Source organism: Acanthopagrus latus, chromosome 13, assembly GCF_904848185.1.
Source record: "Acanthopagrus latus isolate v.2019 chromosome 13, fAcaLat1.1, whole genome shotgun sequence".
Taxonomy (NCBI): Eukaryota; Metazoa; Chordata; class Actinopteri; order Spariformes; family Sparidae; genus Acanthopagrus; species Acanthopagrus latus.
The window spans coordinates 8,206,988-8,226,007 of record NC_051051.1 but is presented as its reverse complement, the minus strand read 5'-3'; the positions used below and the strand labels follow the sequence as shown (position 1 = coordinate 8,226,007).

The following is a 19,020-nucleotide window of genomic DNA, read 5'->3' as shown; positions in this document are numbered from 1 at the left end:
ATCCCAAACTGATTTGAAAAGATGTTATTTACATCCTCTTTAAAGCCAAAATCTTCACTGCAGCTCCCCATCTGAAGTGGCTGCACAAGCTTGACCGCACATCAAGGATGTAAATAACATCTTTTTCAAATCAGTTTGTGATCTCAGGGCTCCCAGAACCTTGGATTACGCCGAACTAGCTGTTTTGAGCATTTCATGTTTTATTCGGCTGCTTTTTAAATTTTTAGAAACAAATTCCTGATCTACTTCAGTTGTTCAGGATGGTGTTGCTGCAATGCTGTTTTGCTGGGAAGCTCTAGAAATGTGTTGCGGGCTACGAATCTTCACCCTGCCTTCCATCAGCACGGAGGTGAATACCTAGATAATGTCTGAATTTTTATTTTTAGGTGAACTGTTCCTTTAAGTGGCACATCTTAGTACTTCTTCCATGCCTGGTTCTCTAGCTTTCATGTTTCTTTCATCTTTATATCCACAATACAAAACTACTGTGTGACCCAGTTTCACTGCTGTGTAATTTTTTTGTCTAAGCAGAGGTTTTTTTTTTTTTTGTGAATCCATAAAAAAAACACGACCACGCAGACAGCTCGCTGCTGGCTAATAATAGATGACCGGTTACTGATTAGAGATGTTCATGCACTCGTGCTGTGTGTGAAACAGGATTGCATAACACCAAAACTGCTTAAAGAAATCGACGTTTCATTTGTCGCTTTCTGGCTCAGTAAAAATTCCTCTTGGTGGGATAGCAAGCTGAACGTGAATCGACACTTCTTCGGACCTCAGACGGATGTAATAGGTCAGTGTGAATAAGCCATTTAAAGCAGTGCGCCTTTGATATTGTGTAATCATGCTCTAGTTAGCATATTATTAACGGGTATAAGCTTTTATACCAACATGATTAAAAGATGTCCATGCTCAACATTTTCACGGTTTTCACCCAAGGCATGTGTATCAGCTAAAAATAGAAGCTGGAGAGAAAAAGTTTGATTTTGGCATGTTTGTTTCGTAGTGAAATTCTCCTGCTGCAAAAAGCAATTAACACACAGCGAAAGAAACGTCTTCACACTTACTGGAAGGCGACAACAACTGAATCAATGTTACAAATTCGTAATGAAGCTTCATTAATATATTACTGAGTTTATATTAATTGTTGCTCTAGATCCTTATTGCTGCTCTCTTTACACTTGATGAAGTGTTGGGGAAAAAAAGAAACATTTGTACTTGAAGTGAACTCAATAAGATTTAATTCATGAGTTGAGAATAGACTCACACCCCTGTCTCACCTGCCACCTGTTATAAGCAGACTGATGAGGTAGCTGTGACTTGTCCCTTTCATGAACCAGACGTTGGCACCTGTATGCAAAGTAGAGTTACAGAGTCTGGAAAAACAAAAAAAGTGGGGCTGGGGGGCAAACCACAGAGGTGGAAGCTCAACAGACAAAAGCTGGCATGTCAGAAATTATTATTACTGCATTGTAATGTTTAGAAAATGTCTGGTTCAGTGTTGCAGATTTGGTTAACAGAGCCAACAGAGCTGTTTTATCATGTCTCCAGTTCTTTTGCTAAGCTTCTGTAAGCTAACCTGAGCTAAGGCTACCTGGCTGCTGGCGCTAGTTTATACCAATGCCAATACAAGAGTGATATCAATATTTGCATGTGCTTCTCTGCAAGACATTGAATACATCTTTTCTGGCCAGATGTTATGTCGAAAACATTTGTGTATTATGTTGAATAGATGTCTGTTGAAATGAACAGGCTAACCAGCTAGCCCCAGCCCATGCTGTCTCGTAATGACACCTTGTACCATGAGAGGCGAGGCGTCCCCACCCACCTTGTCTTCCATCTACTGTGTCCCCTGTAATCAAATTGGTATCTGTTGGTCAGACAGTGTTCAGACTTCCGTCAGCTACTAAGGCCACTTATGAGGCCGCTAACTGCCGTTAGCATGGGCTCACTGAGCTCCACGCTAATGGCAACAAGAGAAAAACCTTAGAAACACTTGGAACCCAAACTGTGTCGCCTGACAATAGTGCTGGTATTGAATTGATTCTGCAAAAAGTCTAGATCACATTTATGTTTTTTGACATTCAATGGCAACAATTTTTAAAATTCTATGTTTCCATGATATCTGCCCTGCAGCTGTGGTTTAGTTTAGGTTGGTTACTGTCTGTGTACGCCCTCTGACACACCCAGTCAGAGGGAGACTGGAATCTGCAGAAGCAGACAGAATGGATCTTCTTGGATATCAACTGTATTGAATAAGAGAAACAGATAAAACCAGAATTGGATTAGATGATTTCCTTTCAGATGCTGTGGCATGTTTGACCACATGCAGTTTTGATCTTCTGACCATAAATTCTGCTCATGTCCCTTTCAGGAAGAGTCCCAACCACAGCGCCAAACTCCTCCTCCTCCTCCTCCTCCTCCCCCAACCGTTATTTGAAATTGAAGGGAGGTGGCATCTACACAGTGACTCTGTGTGTTTAATTGTGACCTTCAGAGGCCGACCATGTGAGAGAGGAGCATTTGTGCCGTAACATGTTGACATCTGTGTGCTGTCGGCCTCTGGTGCTTTATGTCTGGGTCCTGTTGAGTCTTTCAGGTTTTCTTTGTGTTGGTTGGAATGAGCCAACTTTCTCTGACTCAGTGTATACGGATCTTAGTAGATGTTCTGTATAGACAGCAGCAAGATAACAAAGATAACAATGCTAAAACTTCGGCTCTGGAGTGTCCCCCCTCCTTCCTCCTTATCCTTTGAATGTCCTCTAACTGTCCATGCCATCCAAGTAATCAGCATCCTTCAAAGAAGCACAGCCAAAGCCAAGTCAAACAGAGAGAGCGTGTCCTAATCAGGGGCATGAAGAGCCGGGCTTATGGAGCCCTCCCCCCACTGCGGGGGCCATTACTGGGCCGCCATGGGCTCAAGATTAGAGCCTCTTCCTGTGTTAGCCATTCAAATTCAGCATTAATGTTTGAAAGAGGAGAGAAAATGCCTGCTCTTCGTGGATAGATTAATATTTCATGGGGAGAAATGTGAAAACATCCCCAGTAATGTCTGAGTCGAGGTGGTGTGTCTGTGGTAGTTCTCTCTGTATGTGTGTGTGTGTGTGTGTGTGTGTGTGTGTGTGTGGTTTTTTTTAGACATTCAGATATCGCTGTCAAAACGTCAAGTCCCACCAAAGCAGGCCGAGCGGAACGAGGTTGTGGTTGTGTAATTTTTTGACAAATTAGCATATGTGCATCAGTGTTGCAGCAGCGTTTTTATGCTCTTTACCATTTTGACAAGAACTGATGCCGTCATGGATATTCCTTGAGTTCAGCCTCATGAAAGACTATGTTCAGTATCAGGCTAAAGGCAGGCGTCGAGTTGATTTATCACGTTCAGAGACTAGCCTATGTGTGTTCCAGGAATAGGAGCTGCTTGTTTCAGGGACAGTGGCTCACTGACTGCTTGCCTGCCTGCTTGCCTGCCTGCCTGCCTGCCTGTCAGTCTGTCTGCGCAGTAAATAGGTCAGTGTTTTATGTGAGTGAAGAATCAGTAATGTCTGGGCCTCCATGAAACTGCCATCTTTAGCGCTCTGACCGTGCAGCGGAGCTGCTGTGGCAGCCGCCAGTCGGTCAGCTGATCAGACGAGTAGCCACACAGCAGCGATGAGTTAATTCCTAATACGTGAAATTGGTTTCTTGTGGTCTGCTGTTGTGGCTCGGAACCTCGCTGCCGCCTGATGCAGAAGTGACCAAACTCAGACGTGTTTTTCAGCTACATAATTCATCCACACTGCTCTCCCTGTGGCAGTTTTACTGGAATTATCCTATTTATGAGCACGCACTATACCTCCACTGTTTTATGTAAGTGTAGTCTGTGTCGCATCAGTATCGATGAGGCAGGGGCGTACAGTATGACTCACCCAATCAACCCTAAGAAAATGTCCGCTCTGTGTTTGAAGGGTTTAGAACCTCCTGTCACGTCGTCATTATTTGATGTTGCAGCCATTGATTTTCCTCCTCTGTATTTGCTGACCAGATAGCGACCTGATTGATTGGATCCCGGTTGCTGTTGTCAGGTCTGGCTTGTGCACATCCCAGTTCTGTGCATGCCCATGAAAGCTTCATGACATACTGTAGAATGTGTCCAGAAGATTATGGTAATGGATTAACAGTCACAGCTGCACAAGTCCCACCAGGACAGAGGCACATGTGTGTGTTTTCGTCGTGGGCAACAAGTCTAGACGGGCTGGATGTACAGTATGTGGGGGATTATCTGCAACACTGTGTCAGATTTGAACCCTTTTTGATGAAGATGTGTTAGTTACAGTGCAAGCTATTACATGCTGTGGCCAGCAGTCCAGGTGAGGCAAGCTAGCTTGTCTTTGTGGCAAAACTAATAAAAGTTTAAATTGTTTTGTGTTGTACTTGGTCGAGGAGATTTTGTTGATGACATAGTGTCGATCCATAACCTAGCATATTTTTTTTCTGGGCATTTGTTGCCTATATTGGACAGTGACAGGTCAAGAGGCAGAGACAGGAAATGAGACTTGAACTGTTAACGGTTGCGACCTTGTAGCCAGGAAGCATGAGCAGCAACCGGCATTTTAAATGAAATCTGAAATAGGATTCTGAAGCTTCTGTTTGTCAGAGGGGTGAATCTGGAAAACCCAAATCTTGCTTAAATGATCAGTTTTAAGTTTCTTTCTGAGGTCATAAGGGAAACTATGATGGGTGATACTTCCAGCGCTCCTTTGAATAAGCATAAGTAACAAAGTATCATAAAACTGGTGCACAAGTTGTACTTTCTAAACTGCAGAAGTGTTAGCCTGAGATAATTAATAATAACATTGTTGGAATTATTCACCAGATAAATTTACTAACCTAGAGCTTCATAAATTAATGACACGGCCTACCAACCAAAGGACACGGCTATAATTCATGCAAGGGATCATGGGGGGTAGGGATAAGGGGGATACATCATTTTTTCAGTACTCGTTTTTTGACTTTCAAATATATGCTGCACAAGACTCAAAGAGTTTAAGCTTTTTTTTTTTACTTAGCAGTAGTCTAGACTGTCATGATCGTGACTGTCATATTTCACCAAGGGAGCACAGTTTGTTTAATGATAATTAAATGAATAAGCCAAACCTGCGTGTCCATATAAGTGGTGCTCCTACGTTTTATGCTGGTGCTCCTGATATTCATTCGTCTGGAGCCCTGCTTGGTTAGTTTTTGTTTTTGTTTTTGTTTTTTTTTTCCAATCGTTCGGACGTCCTCCTCCTCCCTTGATGATGAATTCAGGCTCTCTCAGGTGAGGTCTTGACTTCAACATATCTTTCCCTTTTGTACCGGCAACTTTGCTTTTTTTCCTCTCAGGTGTTGTGATAGCCACGTTGTCAGCGGCTCCCATGCTGCTTTCGCGTGTCAACATTGTGACATTCCTTTGTAAACAAGAGTTTTAGTGGGTTTTGTTGTCAGTGACACGCCTATCCTTCCGACCTGAGAGGGCACGTTTGCAGCTGGTGTCTTAAATCACCCAGCATGGTAGAAACTGCCACTGCCAGTACAACCTGGAAATATACCAGGGATAAACTAAAAAAATTAAAAACACACTAGTTTAGTAAGATCATGGATAGTTTCTCTGTAGCCATTTGGTTATTCACAGATAGAAAAGTGGATCAACATGTAACCTTTATTTGTACAGTTAACCGATCGGTCAGGAATTACCTGTTCTGAGAGGTAAAGGTAACTGAGTCAGTTCTCATAGATACAATCAGTGTCACCTAGATCAGACAGAAGCCGCAGTGTATTTGTAATTCTTTACTGTCATCGACCATTTGTTGCGTCTGCGCTCAGGTGACGATTCATCGACAGCGAGCTCCGGCACTGAAAGGCCAGCAAAGTCCCCGCTGCTATCTGTCTACCAAACGATTTCCTGCGGTGATTGTAGAGAGGTTTGTTAATCGGAAGGATCACAGTGGAGTTGAAAAAAACAAATCTTCTTATTCTCATCACATCGTTGAGCAGAGGGGAACAGAAAAAAAACACAGTCCACTTTATAAGGAAACATCAAGACTGTGTTGGCAGTCTTTTTTATCTCCATCAGTGTTTGATCTTAAAGACTTCTCCACATAAAAAACATTGGCAAATATTTTGTCATCTAGTTTATATGAATAAAACATCAGAATCAGCCTAATTACTCATAAATGTTTAATGCTATTCAAGGGAAGAAGAACTGTTAGATTAGATGAGAGACTGTTTCTCGCTTATGGAGATAAAGTAAAAAAAAAAAAATAATAAAAGCTGACTTAATCAAATTCATTGTTGACATAAACTTGTACTTAATCCAGTAGTGGTAAGGAAATGAAGGACTCTAAATTGTCGTGTTATGAGCTTTAAAAGTATCAAGGCAGAGGTCTGTGCTAACAGTACCCATCAGTTCATAATCCTGGTGTTTAGTGGTTGTGTTATCTGCAGTAGTTAAAGGAGCAAAATGTAAGGATTGGCCACCTGTCTAAATTATACTCCAAAGAAATAAGGAGCAGCATATCAGCAGATTAACTGCTCACTGTTGCTAACCGAAGTTGTCGTTTGCTATTTAGCTCAGTTAGCCGTGCAGCCAGCGGTCCAAACCAGGAGCTCAGAAGCACTGGAGCTTTGGACCGGAATGGGAAGAGACTAGTTAGCAGCTGGTTAGCACGCTTACCTCAGTAGAGGTACGGTAGGTATAAAGACAACATAATGTAAGTAAATGTAAGACTGTCATTTATTTACACATTATTGATCATTTGAATTTATTTTGGAATGTTTTCAACAGAAATTCCTACATTTTGCCCTTTAAAAAGACAATAAACACATACTGTGGGATTATATTTGCTCTGGTTGTCTCGTTCAAATTGGTTTCTCAGGAAATGACACATTACTGACCAGTATTTATCACAAGGAAACAGGATTTGAGGCTGCAGAAAAGAAAGCAAAGAGCTCTTCTGTTATAATGCTGTTACTGTACACACATCTGGTTAAACTAAGGCTTCCTATCATCGTATCAGTGTAATTCAGTTCCTTCACTCATCATCAATTCTTATGGGAAGTTAACAAAGCGTAGGGTGCAGTCTCGTGCAGGAGATGGTTACATAAAATTGTAAAGGCCACTCGGAAGGCACATGTGTCATTTGTCAGAGGCAGCGGGCGCCGTCTAAGAGCCGAGGAGTGGTCTTTGTTGTTGTTAATGTAGGTCTCCACTGAGGGGGCGGCCTGGAATGGCCCGCTTTTCTGGGACAGTCGTGCTGCACATCACATGATGGGCTTGGCCTCGGGGTGAGGCAGTGAAGGAGTTTAAGATGGTAGTGGGGAAGTGGGTGGATGAAAGATGAGTGGATGAGCGATGGGAACGTTTACCCTTGCCACTTTCTCTTAGAATCAACTCCTGGTTACCGTTTTTCACAGCTGAACAGACCCACTGGACACCACGGCTCCACCTCGCCTCCCAATAAACCTCCATTCAAAAAGGAAGGGAATAAGATTCATATAATGATCTTTTTTTAATATTACAATCACAGTTTAAGAAGCTGTGTCTAAATAATCTCTAAAGTCTAAAAAATAAACAAGAGAGTTTTTGCAGACCTGCAGCCAGTGACGCTGTAACAGGGCTCCTCATGCAAAAATAGGCCATCACTCTGAAAACACACTCTTGAGTGTTAGATGTGCCTGAATGCAGCTATCAAGCCTATCAAGATATTTTGTCACACTCACGTTACCACCGAGGAAAGAGATTCACGTTATCCTCCGCAACACCTACTTTACATCTCTGCACTAATAACTATTATCTGTGCAAAACTCGATAATGTCAGATGTTTATCAATTAGAGTTGAGTCACAGGTACAAAGTCGTGTCACTGTAGTGATGTTGAAAGAATTAGTCAATTTAAAAAAATTATATTTTACGGTGAAATGGACTTTGTAAAACTCTGAAGATGCTTTATGTATGTTCCAGTTGTTTAGATGTACTGCTAAGCTAATTATTTGAGCGATCCTACTAATTTTTTGTCTTTGTTTTTCGACTTTTCCATCTCATAAGGAGTGTGTGAGTCTATATTCAGTCATGTGTCATGTCTGTCTTGTCTGTTGACAAGTTTAAAAGGCAACTTTTCTTCTGCTTCTGTCAGTAAAGCGAAGCAAAAACTAAGCTTTATATTGTGGTTTGACCAACAATCATTTTATTCTACAAACAAATCACCAGAAATCAACTGATAAAATAATCAAATGATCAAAAAATTAAACAATTAGACATCAACATGGACAAAACTCAATTTTGATAATCAAGTGATTGTTGAAGTTGTACATGAATTGTATTCTGTCTTAATCTTTGGGTTTTGGAATGTGAGGCAAAACAATGTTGAAAACATCACAGGTGAATGTGCATAGTTGCTTCCAGGATGATTAATTTCCCTTCCTGCCTCTGATACACCCAGAGTTTTAACCACTGACCCTCTCTCTCCTCCGCTCTCTTTCTCTGTCTCTCACAGGACATTGTGAGTGCTACTAAAGATGTCTGATAGTGTTGATATTGAAGAGAAACCACCAGCCCCCCCCTTGAGAATGAACAGTAGTTCCCGAGACTCTTCATTGTTGAATCACGCCTCTAAACCGCTTCCAATGGCTCCTGAAGAGAAAAACAAGAAGGTCCGCCTGCGCTCCATCTTCCCAGGGGGAGACAAGAGTGAGTATCCCTCCCCTACGTGTCACCTTCACGCTCGGCGCCACATTGATGCACTTTATTCACTATCATCCTGTCTATAAAAGCACTCGAAATCGGGCTCTAATCAGGCTGTTTTCGTCTCTTGTAGCGAACAAGAAGAAGGAGAAGGAACGTCCTGAGATATCCCTACCCTCAGACTTTGAACACACCATTCATGTTGGCTTTGATGCTGTAACAGGAGAATTCACGGTGAGTTTCGCTTCCACCTGACAATCAGGAGTATAAACAGGGACAGGTGTGCTTCGAAAAACTCTGAGTCTCAGGCACACGTTTCTAAAAATCACAATTCCCTGAGGTGATTGAGTCAAAGGATAATACATTTTCCTCCACATAAAGTTGGTATTGCGGGAGACTTGAATGACAATCACCCCATCTCCCCTGTCGGCTGCAACCTGCACTGGAATCTGTCAGCGTTTCTTATCTAGATGACATAATATTTTCTTCTTTTATTTTACCTATTAATGTCCTTTACCATTGACTGGTTCCGTACAACAGCAACAAATCAAAAGCTTATTAAGGTTTAATGATCAGTTCTTGATCCCACAGAGATGTTTGTATCTCCTTTTCGAGGACCCAGTCAGTGAGGTGAGGCATCATTGTGTTGTATTTTGAATCTTTAAAGGTGCGCTGCACCATAAATTTCTTGTCTATTCATCTTTGTTTTGGCTTTCTCATCCATTACTTCATTAAATAATGGATGAGCAAGTCAAGACTTATAACCATTCCCTTTAAACCACTCATACTCAGGAACACTGTGTGTATTCGGGTCTATTTGACTTCCAAATGAACAGCACTCGGTCCCTGACATCAGTAACAAATACTGTAGTTCCTTGTTCGTTTGATAAGCTGTGGGCCTGTGTGACACACAGAGCGCCATTAAGACAAGATTAAACCAAAACCACTTTGATTTCACTTCTTCCATGGTTCTTCTGGGAGGATACAGTATATTACTGTTGATTTGCCCCTTGATCCCCATCCAAGGCGCCTATAACACCAACAGAACAGCAGACCATTCACCACAGACAGTTGCTTTAAGTGTAAAAATAACCACAAGTTTACAAGATGGCATGAATGAAACCCTTTGTTGAGTGACATTCAGCCTCTGTTAAAGGCTCAATGTCTACTGATGCACATGAAAGCATGCTTAACAAGTATGGCAATGCCTTGATGGAATATTTTGACATATTGTGAAATAAACATATTCACTGTTCACAATACTACTTTCATATATGTGCATTAAATATTATCAAAAAAGCTGCAGCAGCCAGTTAGCCAGGTAGCTTAGCACAAAGACTGGAGGTAGGGGGAAACAGCTAGCTCAGCTCTGCAGGAAAAGTATTCAGACCATGTTAAATCTTGTTCTGCAGGATCATGCAGATGCTGAAATGTGAAATCAACAAGTAATTGTTAGGCTAGAATGTTTCCCCCACTGTCTTTTAGCCTTTATGCTCAGAAGAGATCATGGACAATACTTTGATGTAGTTATTTCAATGACTTCAATATAGTAATTCCAAATGAAATGATTTATATTATAGTTAAACACATACGCTCGCTAGCTGACCGTTGTCTCAAACTCTTGACCGTTCAGCTTTAGCTATCTCTTGTCCACCCCCGCGCCCCACAACAGAAGCACCACAGCTACAATTTTCAGCAGTTTCTAGTTGCAGTTGAAGGACTATTAACAACTCATGCTCCTGCCCTCAAGCTAAGATGTTTGAACATTTGACCTCTTATCTGTTTGCGCAGGGTATCCCAGAGCAGTGGGCACGACTCCTACAAACCTCGAACATCACCAAGCTGGAGCAGAAGAAGAACCCGCAGGCCGTGCTGGACGTCTTAAAGTTCTACGACTCCAAAGAGACCGTCAACAACCAGAAGTACATGAGCTTCACCTCGGGAGGTGAGCAACAACAAAATACTGTTAACACAATGACATGATATTTAAAAAAGAAAAGTGAAATGTTTTTATATGCTGGCTAAGAAAAATGTTCCTTTCTCTTTCAGACAAATCAGCACATGGGTACATCGCAGCAAACACTCTGGTGAGTACTACTTCTTCTAAACTTACGTGATTGGTGTTTTTAAGCTGAAACAATACATTTGATGACTTTTGAGAGTATTTGTTAATGCAAAAACTCATCACACGATCTGATTCTGAGTTTAAAGGAGACATACTTTTCTTCAGTATTTTATATAAAGTAGGCTCTTGTGCACATGAAAGATCTTGAAAATTATAAAAGGTCAGAGTCCGCAAGCTCCTCTCTCCCAAAGAAAACACTGCTCCTGAAATGTCTTGTCAGCAGCTCCGCCTTTAATTCTGTGACTTTGTGACGTCACACTACGTCACCATGTCACACTAGAAGCTACTTGTCCCGTAAGAATTGATTTAGCAGCTGTTTGTTGTTAGGGGTGCTGGCTCAGGCATGTTTGAGCTGTCCAATCACAGTAGACTTGGTAGTCAGGAAGCGGGACTCAAGCATTCCAGACAGAGGGGGAATACAGAGCTGCGTCATTTGACAGTATGAGAAAACTGATTTGTTTATTGAACACTAAAGCCTGTAAAACCTATGATCAATCCGAAAATCAACATAATATGTCTCCTTTAAAAAAACGTAGCCCTTCTTGCTGGGAGGAGTTATATATATTGCTCAACTACATATTGACCTCCTACTGCCTGGTTATTTTAGTAAAATATTTGATCTGGTCCTGAGCCATATCTCTACCAGATACTGTAATATATGGAGGGCAAACATTTCTTCATGATTTGTATACATGTATCAGTGCAGTTACCTAACAGGTAAGTTACAGCGTCTTTATTTGATTCGTCTTGAACCTCTCAGACTACACCACGGTAAATCTGTCTCACTTTACTCTCTAACTCCACCTGGGAATATCTGGGATAGACTCCGACTACGTTCACTGGCAAACTGTGTGCGTTTCCCTCTGGAGGCTTACTGCCCTCACTCTGCGACACAATGCCCTGATTTTTGCGCACACGCCAATCAGTTCACAGCTCCTGCACAGAAACTGTGACTGCTGTGAGAGCCACTGCTGCTCATTGTTTATTTTTCCAATCGACTTAACCAGATTTTGAAATACCCATAGACAAGCTTTACTGGAGGCTCAACTGCATCTAGAAGGACTCCTGCTGGGCTGACCTCATTCCTGGCTTTGACCACAGTAATCTATGCTTTGAATGCCTTGGCCTGTGCACGCTCAGCCGGGTGAAAAAGTGGAATCCAAGTCTGTTCAGTGGGATTCGCCGCCCCAGGCGAACTACAATAGCATCACTTAATTCAAGGCTATTGCTTGAAAGAGCTCTTTGCCAGTGAAGGGCAAGCGGGTGTGGCAGTGTGTCTAAAAGGTTGTGCAAACCCAGTGGAGGTATTTGCGAGCATCTCAGCCTTGGACTGTCACAGTGGTCCACGTTCTGCAGAGGTGAGTCAGCTATTGGCTACGGTGCCGCGGATTTCATTTTAGGATTGGGCCGCAGGCAAGCAGAACTACAGGAGAGGTGCCAAAGCTCAGTCTGTCAGAGCAAACTGTCTTTTTTCAGAGTGATACTGAAACCCATTATGACCTACCTGATGCTCTGTGACAGATTATTTTGAACAACTTCTTCCAACCTGCAATGCAGTTAAATATTTGAGAGCCGGTGTGTTGCTTTCCTTGAGCATTCTGCTTTATATTCTTATCACTTGCTACAGTCCACATCCACCGTGCAGTTTTCTTGTCTCGTTCAATAAGGATTAAAGAAGAGAAAGAACCGTTTTCATGATGATTAGTCAAATGGAAAGATGGTCGTATTGAAAGCTCTCTGTGTCGCATCCTAATCAGAGTTTTGGTCAGACCAAAAAGTCATAATCGAATTTGAGACCTCTGAAAGAAAATATCTTTACTCCCTGTGCATGCTGTAGACTCTAATGTGCTAAATACTGCAGTCAGTGTTCGCCACTACCGGACAATAGATTCACCTAAGACCTTTATCTGACAGGAAACAGACACATGCTTATACCAGAAATTAAGATTAGATTAGATTTTCCTGGGAAAAAAGACCCTGAGAGTATGCTAGGATCACTTTTGTTGGTGTTGCTGCCGCTTTAAAGGATAAATCATCCCAAAAAAATTAAGATTTAGTCATTTATCCACTCACCCGTGTGCCCATGGAAAGTCAGAGGAAGTTTGGTTGTCCACAAAACATTTCTGGAGCTTCACAGCAGAACAGCGTAGCAGCGTTCTCCTTTACAACTGACGTAGATGGGGAACAACCAAAAACAGGCATGAAATGGCTCCATATAGCTTGTCTGGCATAACCCACGTCCTTAGAAGCCCCTGAGATCCCAAATTGATTTTAAAAAGATGTTATTTACTCCCCTGATGCACCCTAGCTCATGAGGGGGTGTGAGTAGATGATGACTAAATTGTAATTTTTGGGTGAACCCATCCTTGAGTGGTTGATAACTTGGCCATCATTTAAATCATATCTTTAGTAATTTCATATTAGTTTTACTACCAACCAGAAAGTCCTGGATATTTAACTTCAGTGTGTCAGACCGCAGGACTCATCTGTCAGCCAACACAGACAGCTGGACCACTGTTCATATAGCTACAATACATTCACGGCAGTGACAGTTTATCAGAGAAAACTAGTCACACAAGCTTTGATATTTATTTATTACATTTTCCCTTCAAATCTTCATTCATGATTCGACTGAGAAATGTTCACTAGTCTGCTGGGAAATACCATTTATCCATACAGATGACTGAGAGCAGCCACTTTATTGTCATCAGGGGTTGTAGAGACAGTTAGTGACCTTTCTCTTTCTATCAACAACCGTTTTCCTGTCTGAGTTACGGTTATGTTCAAGTATCCAACACAACACCTAACAGCCAGCGTTCATCCTGAGAAATCCTGCAGTAATAACTAGCACATTCGTTTAAATGTTTACCTTGCTGTCAAAGTGAATCCACTGACATTTGTTTCATTAACGATGCTTTCCTTCCAGCTAATGCAAGGTAACATTGAAAACTGTCAAGTGTGAACTCAGTGACGTCAGGTTTCTAGCATCTCGTCTTCTCACTTTTGAAAAAAAAGAGAGAAAGGCGTTAGAAAAAACACATCTTACACATTTTAACTCGTCTGTCTGTATGCGTGTGCTTGTGTATTCTACAACAACACATGACAATAAATTAGGTGTAATCTAGCACTTTATTGGATTGCATCTTTTGAAATTTTGAAATCAGGCATCAGTCAACATTCTGTGTGCATAAACACAAATGGAAGTTATAGTCTATGTTGTTGCATCCAAATAAAGGTGATAAAAATAACATTTTATACAAGAAAATCTGACAAGAATTCGTGAGGTAGAGAGGAAGATGTGTTCCAGGCCCGGGGCGAGGACAGTCCTCAGTTGGCATGATTACTCCTATATCATGTCCCCCGCTCATGCTGGGTGTTAGAAGGACAATTTATGGACCTAACGTCCATCCCTCAGTAGCGTACCCCTGCCCTTCCCCCCCCTCCCCTGAACTCCACTTACTCTTAAACATTGTGTGGGTTTGTTTTGAGTAAATCCTCCCATTCTCAACCTTCACATTCAGAACCGACTGCTGTCATCTGGGCCTCCTGTCAGCCTTAGAACCTGCAGCGCATTATTTGACAAGGTAACTCCTCCATATTACTTTCCACATGATGTATATCTGCATTGGCTCTGAAGCCAGATCTGGTCTCTTAACTATCATTCTGCCAACCGGCTCATGCAAAATGCGTACGGGTATTTGAATTTAGACGCATCATCACTCTCTGTATTGAAATTTCCGGGTGGGGGGGGTTATGATTGGATCTGTTCATTTATGATGTCATAGATGTTTTTATTATCTTCCACAAGAGCACCTCTTATCTTCTTTCTAATAGAACGTCTCTGAAATGGCAGGGCAGGGGCGCATGCCACAGAGGGTTGTGATGAATGTCAAGCTGCATGTATGAGCTCATATTCCTTACAATTAGATCCACATTGCCAATAATGTGCCTGTAACTTCATCACCATTGTAGACATTACCGCATGGCTCTGTAAGGAAAAAAAAAAAAAAAACACATGGCACTGCTTACAGTGAGCTAGACACTCATTTCTGCACTGCAGTCTTGGCCCAGCCCTCCTCGGAGCAGGTCAGAGGCCCAGTACGACTGAATGAAGGACTGGGACTTTCCTTCAGCCAGACCCTTTCCCTTTAATCACTAGAACTAAGCTGCACTGCTTCATTTATGCATGACGAGACTGGAAATGGATGAAATGTTTCCATTCCATAAGAGGAAGATGATCCAAGGCTAGCAGAGTGTTGGATGGGTGGGGGGGGGAGGCTTAGCATCAGGCATAATAAATATGCCTGAGGCTTATTAATCACACTTGTTAAAAGGTATATTCCCCATCAGGAGGATGTCTACCTTACAGTTCATTGCCATATTGCACATCACTGCAGTGTGGCAGCATGATTTCTCCTATAGCACAGTTAAATGGAACAAATTCTTACTTAAAAACCTGCACTGAATGGCACCTCACTCTTTTAACAATGGTCTCTATAGCTCTCACTGGACTCATACTACTTCGCTCTGCTATTAACAGAACTGCTCTCCACAATTTAACCATTCATTTCTTTGAATTATTTAATTTTTTTAGACAAAATGTCAGCTGTACTGTTACAGGGTAGAGTATCACAACAGATTTAAAGGTCCAGTGTGTAGGATTTAGTGGCATTAAAGCAGCAACAAGGTTGTAGATTGCAACCAACTGGACACCCCTCGTCCCCAACCTTCCACCGGCTGCTGAAATCAGAAAAATACAAAATGCCCCTCTCCAGAGCCAGTGTTTGATTTCTCCATTGTAGGATACTGCAGAAACATGGTGGTGCAACATGGAGGCCAAAATTTTCATCATTGTCATTTTATATCCAGACATCAATCTCTTTTGGTTCCGCGCACCATTGTGCAGCTTTTTTATAGGAAACAGCACCTCACTTTGTCTGCTGTTTCCAATCTAATTCTACCTCCATGACCAACTACATCTGTAGCCTCATTCTAAGCTAACAAGCAGACGATACTAAGCTTGATGTGATTAAATATCTGCCAAAAAGAGCCCCCTAAATCCAACACACTGGACCTTTTACTGTACTTCCGTTTGATGATGTTCGCTCATTTTTCTCACCACTTCTGAATAACATGTTTGATGATATGTTCTGAATCTTTTATCTGTTTTATACAATTTGAAACTCAGCTGGCCAGAACTCAAACTGTGCACATGGCTGGTGTAGGGGTTTTCAGGCCGTTCACTGTGGTCACAAAATAATCAAAGAAAAAAAAAAAATACAATTTTTTGTTTAATTGGGGAAAGATTTGAGGATCTGAACACACACTTCCATTCCGGGCTGCTACATGGCTCATCTGTGCTCACTTACGCTTTTACCCCGCAGGCTGCCAAAACATCATCGTCAGAGCCCCCGATCGCTCCACCTGTGTCAGAAGAGGAGGACGAGGAAGAAGAAGAAGAGGAGGAGGAGGAGGAAGAGGAGGACGATGACGACGAACTGCCGCCAGTCATCGCGCCTCGGCCAGAGCACACCAAATCTGTGAGTTCACACGGCGCGACTGTTGAAACGGTTCTGTGATGCGACTGTAGTCCCCTCAGCACGTCTGACTCTTTTCCCCCCCCGCAGATCTACACGCGCTCCGTCATGGACCCACCAAAGCCTCCTACCCCTGTGAAAGAAGTGTTGACTCCTCCAGAATCGCAGGTCCAGCCGGAAAACACGTCCAACACAATGTACCGGCACACTGACCGCCAGAGGAAGAAGTCCAAAATGACGGATGAGGAGATTCTGGAAAGACTCAGTATGTGTCTGTGTATAATTTTTACATGTATAGGGGCAGAGTTTCATAAAGACTGAGGGTCCTACAGCATTTTTAACTAGCTGTAAATACATCTTTGTAAATGATTGATGTGTTGTAATGCACATATAGTGTTGTATAATCATTGTTTAAAGCAATCGTAAATATTCAGAATGCATAATAGTAGTCAAATTATAAAGTATTTAATAACGACTTATAAGGTAAAGTGTCAGTACCTCACAATTGCAACACACTATGTTTGCAAAGATCATCGTTAGATCAAGTTTTTATATTTTTAACACATTATGATCACTATCACAATGCATCATAATGTGATAATAAGTTACTTTAAGTGGCCACTGGGGGCTTTACATAAAGTAAGGAATGTCCCGAGGATACAGGGAGATGTAATACTTCACAGGTCAGTTATACATGACTATAAGCGGTCTCTGTAGCTTTGAGTAAAGTGTAAAAAATTAGATAAAATCAATGCAAGAGCAGGCCAAAACATGTTTGTTGTAAAGTCAGAGCAGTCCAATGCACTAATGTTTATAGTGCATTATAGACATCACTGTAATAATGAGTTATGATCATATTATAATGCATTTTGGATATTCATGACCTCTTATAACTATGCTTTACATTTCTAGCTTTGGAGTCTTTAAAGAACATCATAATCATCCAGAATTGTTGAATGTAAAGTCCTCCTAACATCAGAATCCACACATTCTAAGAGACAATACTAAGGACACGTCTAATAATTCCCTGTGTGGTGATTCAGAGGAAAGGACTGGAATATTTGGTTTCCAGCGGCATATTACTTCTAGTGCACAAAATAATATGCAGAGGAACAGGGAGCAAGAATCTGATCAAATTTGGATGTAGACGTACTTTGTGGCCTTCACTACACTCGTCTAAATTATCAGAGTGCATCAAAAAAGTAGAGCTGTTACACTCTGAGGCAGGCTATGTCTGAAATAGAAAGTCCAGACTCTCTCTGGCTTCTCTGTTACAGCGACGATTCCTGTGTATTTGTGTGTTTGTGTGAAAGGCCGTCATGGCTGTTTGCGCCCACACAAGCTCGCTCATTATATATCTGCTTTCTCTCCGACTCAGGGAGTATCGTGAGCGTGGGGGATCCCAAAAAGAAGTACACGCGCTTCGAGAAAATAGGACAAGGGTAAGTCCATGAAACCAGTCATCACAGTTACTGAAATGGGGCAATTTCAAGAGCAGTCACTCTCACTGGGAGGGAGATGGAGCTGTGGTGACCACTTCAGTGAGACAGAGGCAGAGGGAGGGTCAGGTTGAAGGGCTGGGAGAAAAAAATAAGTAGAGAGGAAATGAGAACCGTATCCTGAAATGGCCTTGGGCTAGATTAGCTCAGCCATCTCCCTCTCTCCTCGCTGCCGCTGTTCTGTCACTCTCTCCCCTCTTCACATCTGAGCAGATAAAAACTGTGTGGTTGTTGTTATCTGCTCATGCTCACTATTTCCATATTTGATCAGGAAGCTCTTATCTCGATCAGCAGATAGCAGTCTATTTACTCTCTGCTGGGTTATCTGTAACTTATTAGGACCAGGAACTGTGCTTCATTATTCATAGCTTCTGACAGTGCACAGGTGCAGTTGGCAACGAGAGAGAAAAAAGAGAGAAAGGTTTTCAGTGTCGTGAGTTACACTTCCAAATAGGGACAGAGTGGCTGCATTCCATTCCTTTGACTGACGATTGTAAAACCGTAAATTCCGTGTGGCTGCGGCGTCTGAGCTCATCACCGCTGAAGTAATTTAATAGCAGTTTCGTTTCTGTGGTAAAATTAGCGCATACAAGCTAAAATGTCTTTATCTCAGCCAGTTTTTGCACACAAATTCAATGATAAAGTTCCAGACCCTCCACAAGGAACACTTATACACCGCGCATGGGAATAAAACAAGATTTGAACTTTTTGCAGCGAGGCAGTTCATATGGTTTATGATTCTTCCTCCTGGAAAGAATGAATTCTAATGTATTTATATTGGCATTCAACCAAAACATAGGGCTGATAGGACCTTAATGTAATATTCTAACCAAGTAAGAATATTACTCAATTAGTGTCAATTAGACCTGAGGACCTTTTATGCATTATGGTGATCTGGGGAACTTACTGACAGGATGATTTATAACAGATTTTGAACTTATTTTACTATATTATATATTTGTCAAAGCGCATGTATGGTTTTTTTGTATGCATAGGTACATATTTTCTTTTTTTCTGCAATGTATATAGGGTTAGGGTTAGCAAATTAAATGTCTGTAAGTGTCTTCAATGCCACATTAACGTGATGATGATCTTTTGTTCCACCAGAGCGTCCGGCACTGTTTACACTGCCATCGACATAGCAACCGGCCAAGAGGTGGGT

The 19,020-nt window shown here is 41.8% G+C and overlaps 1 protein-coding gene across 10 annotated transcripts in view; it reads left to right on the top strand.

The window, feature by feature from the left end:
* The window catches only part of LOC119031935 (serine/threonine-protein kinase PAK 3), a 51,746-nt gene that overhangs the window by 26,896 nt on the left and 5,830 nt on the right, over positions 1–19,020 (top strand). For 7 of the 10 annotated variants that reach the window (XM_037120749.1, XM_037120745.1, XM_037120748.1 and 4 more), the window contains 9 exons: positions 8,510–8,703; positions 8,831–8,931; positions 10,489–10,642; positions 10,747–10,784; positions 14,344–14,406; positions 16,207–16,362; positions 16,450–16,624; positions 17,738–17,801; positions 18,966–19,014. In XM_037120749.1, coding sequence (XP_036976644.1) covers positions 8,532–8,703; positions 8,831–8,931; positions 10,489–10,642; positions 10,747–10,784; positions 14,344–14,406; positions 16,207–16,362; positions 16,450–16,624; positions 17,738–17,801; positions 18,966–19,014 — 972 coding nt within the window. In that variant the 5' untranslated portion in view covers positions 8,510–8,531. Of the gene's footprint in view, positions 1–619; positions 794–3,487; positions 3,508–8,509; positions 8,704–8,830; positions 8,932–10,488; positions 10,643–10,746; positions 10,785–14,343; positions 14,407–16,206; positions 16,363–16,449; positions 16,625–17,737; positions 17,802–18,965; positions 19,015–19,020 lie in introns of those variants that run through there. The other 3 variants (XM_037120752.1, XM_037120753.1, XM_037120755.1) reach the window with 3 other exon arrangements.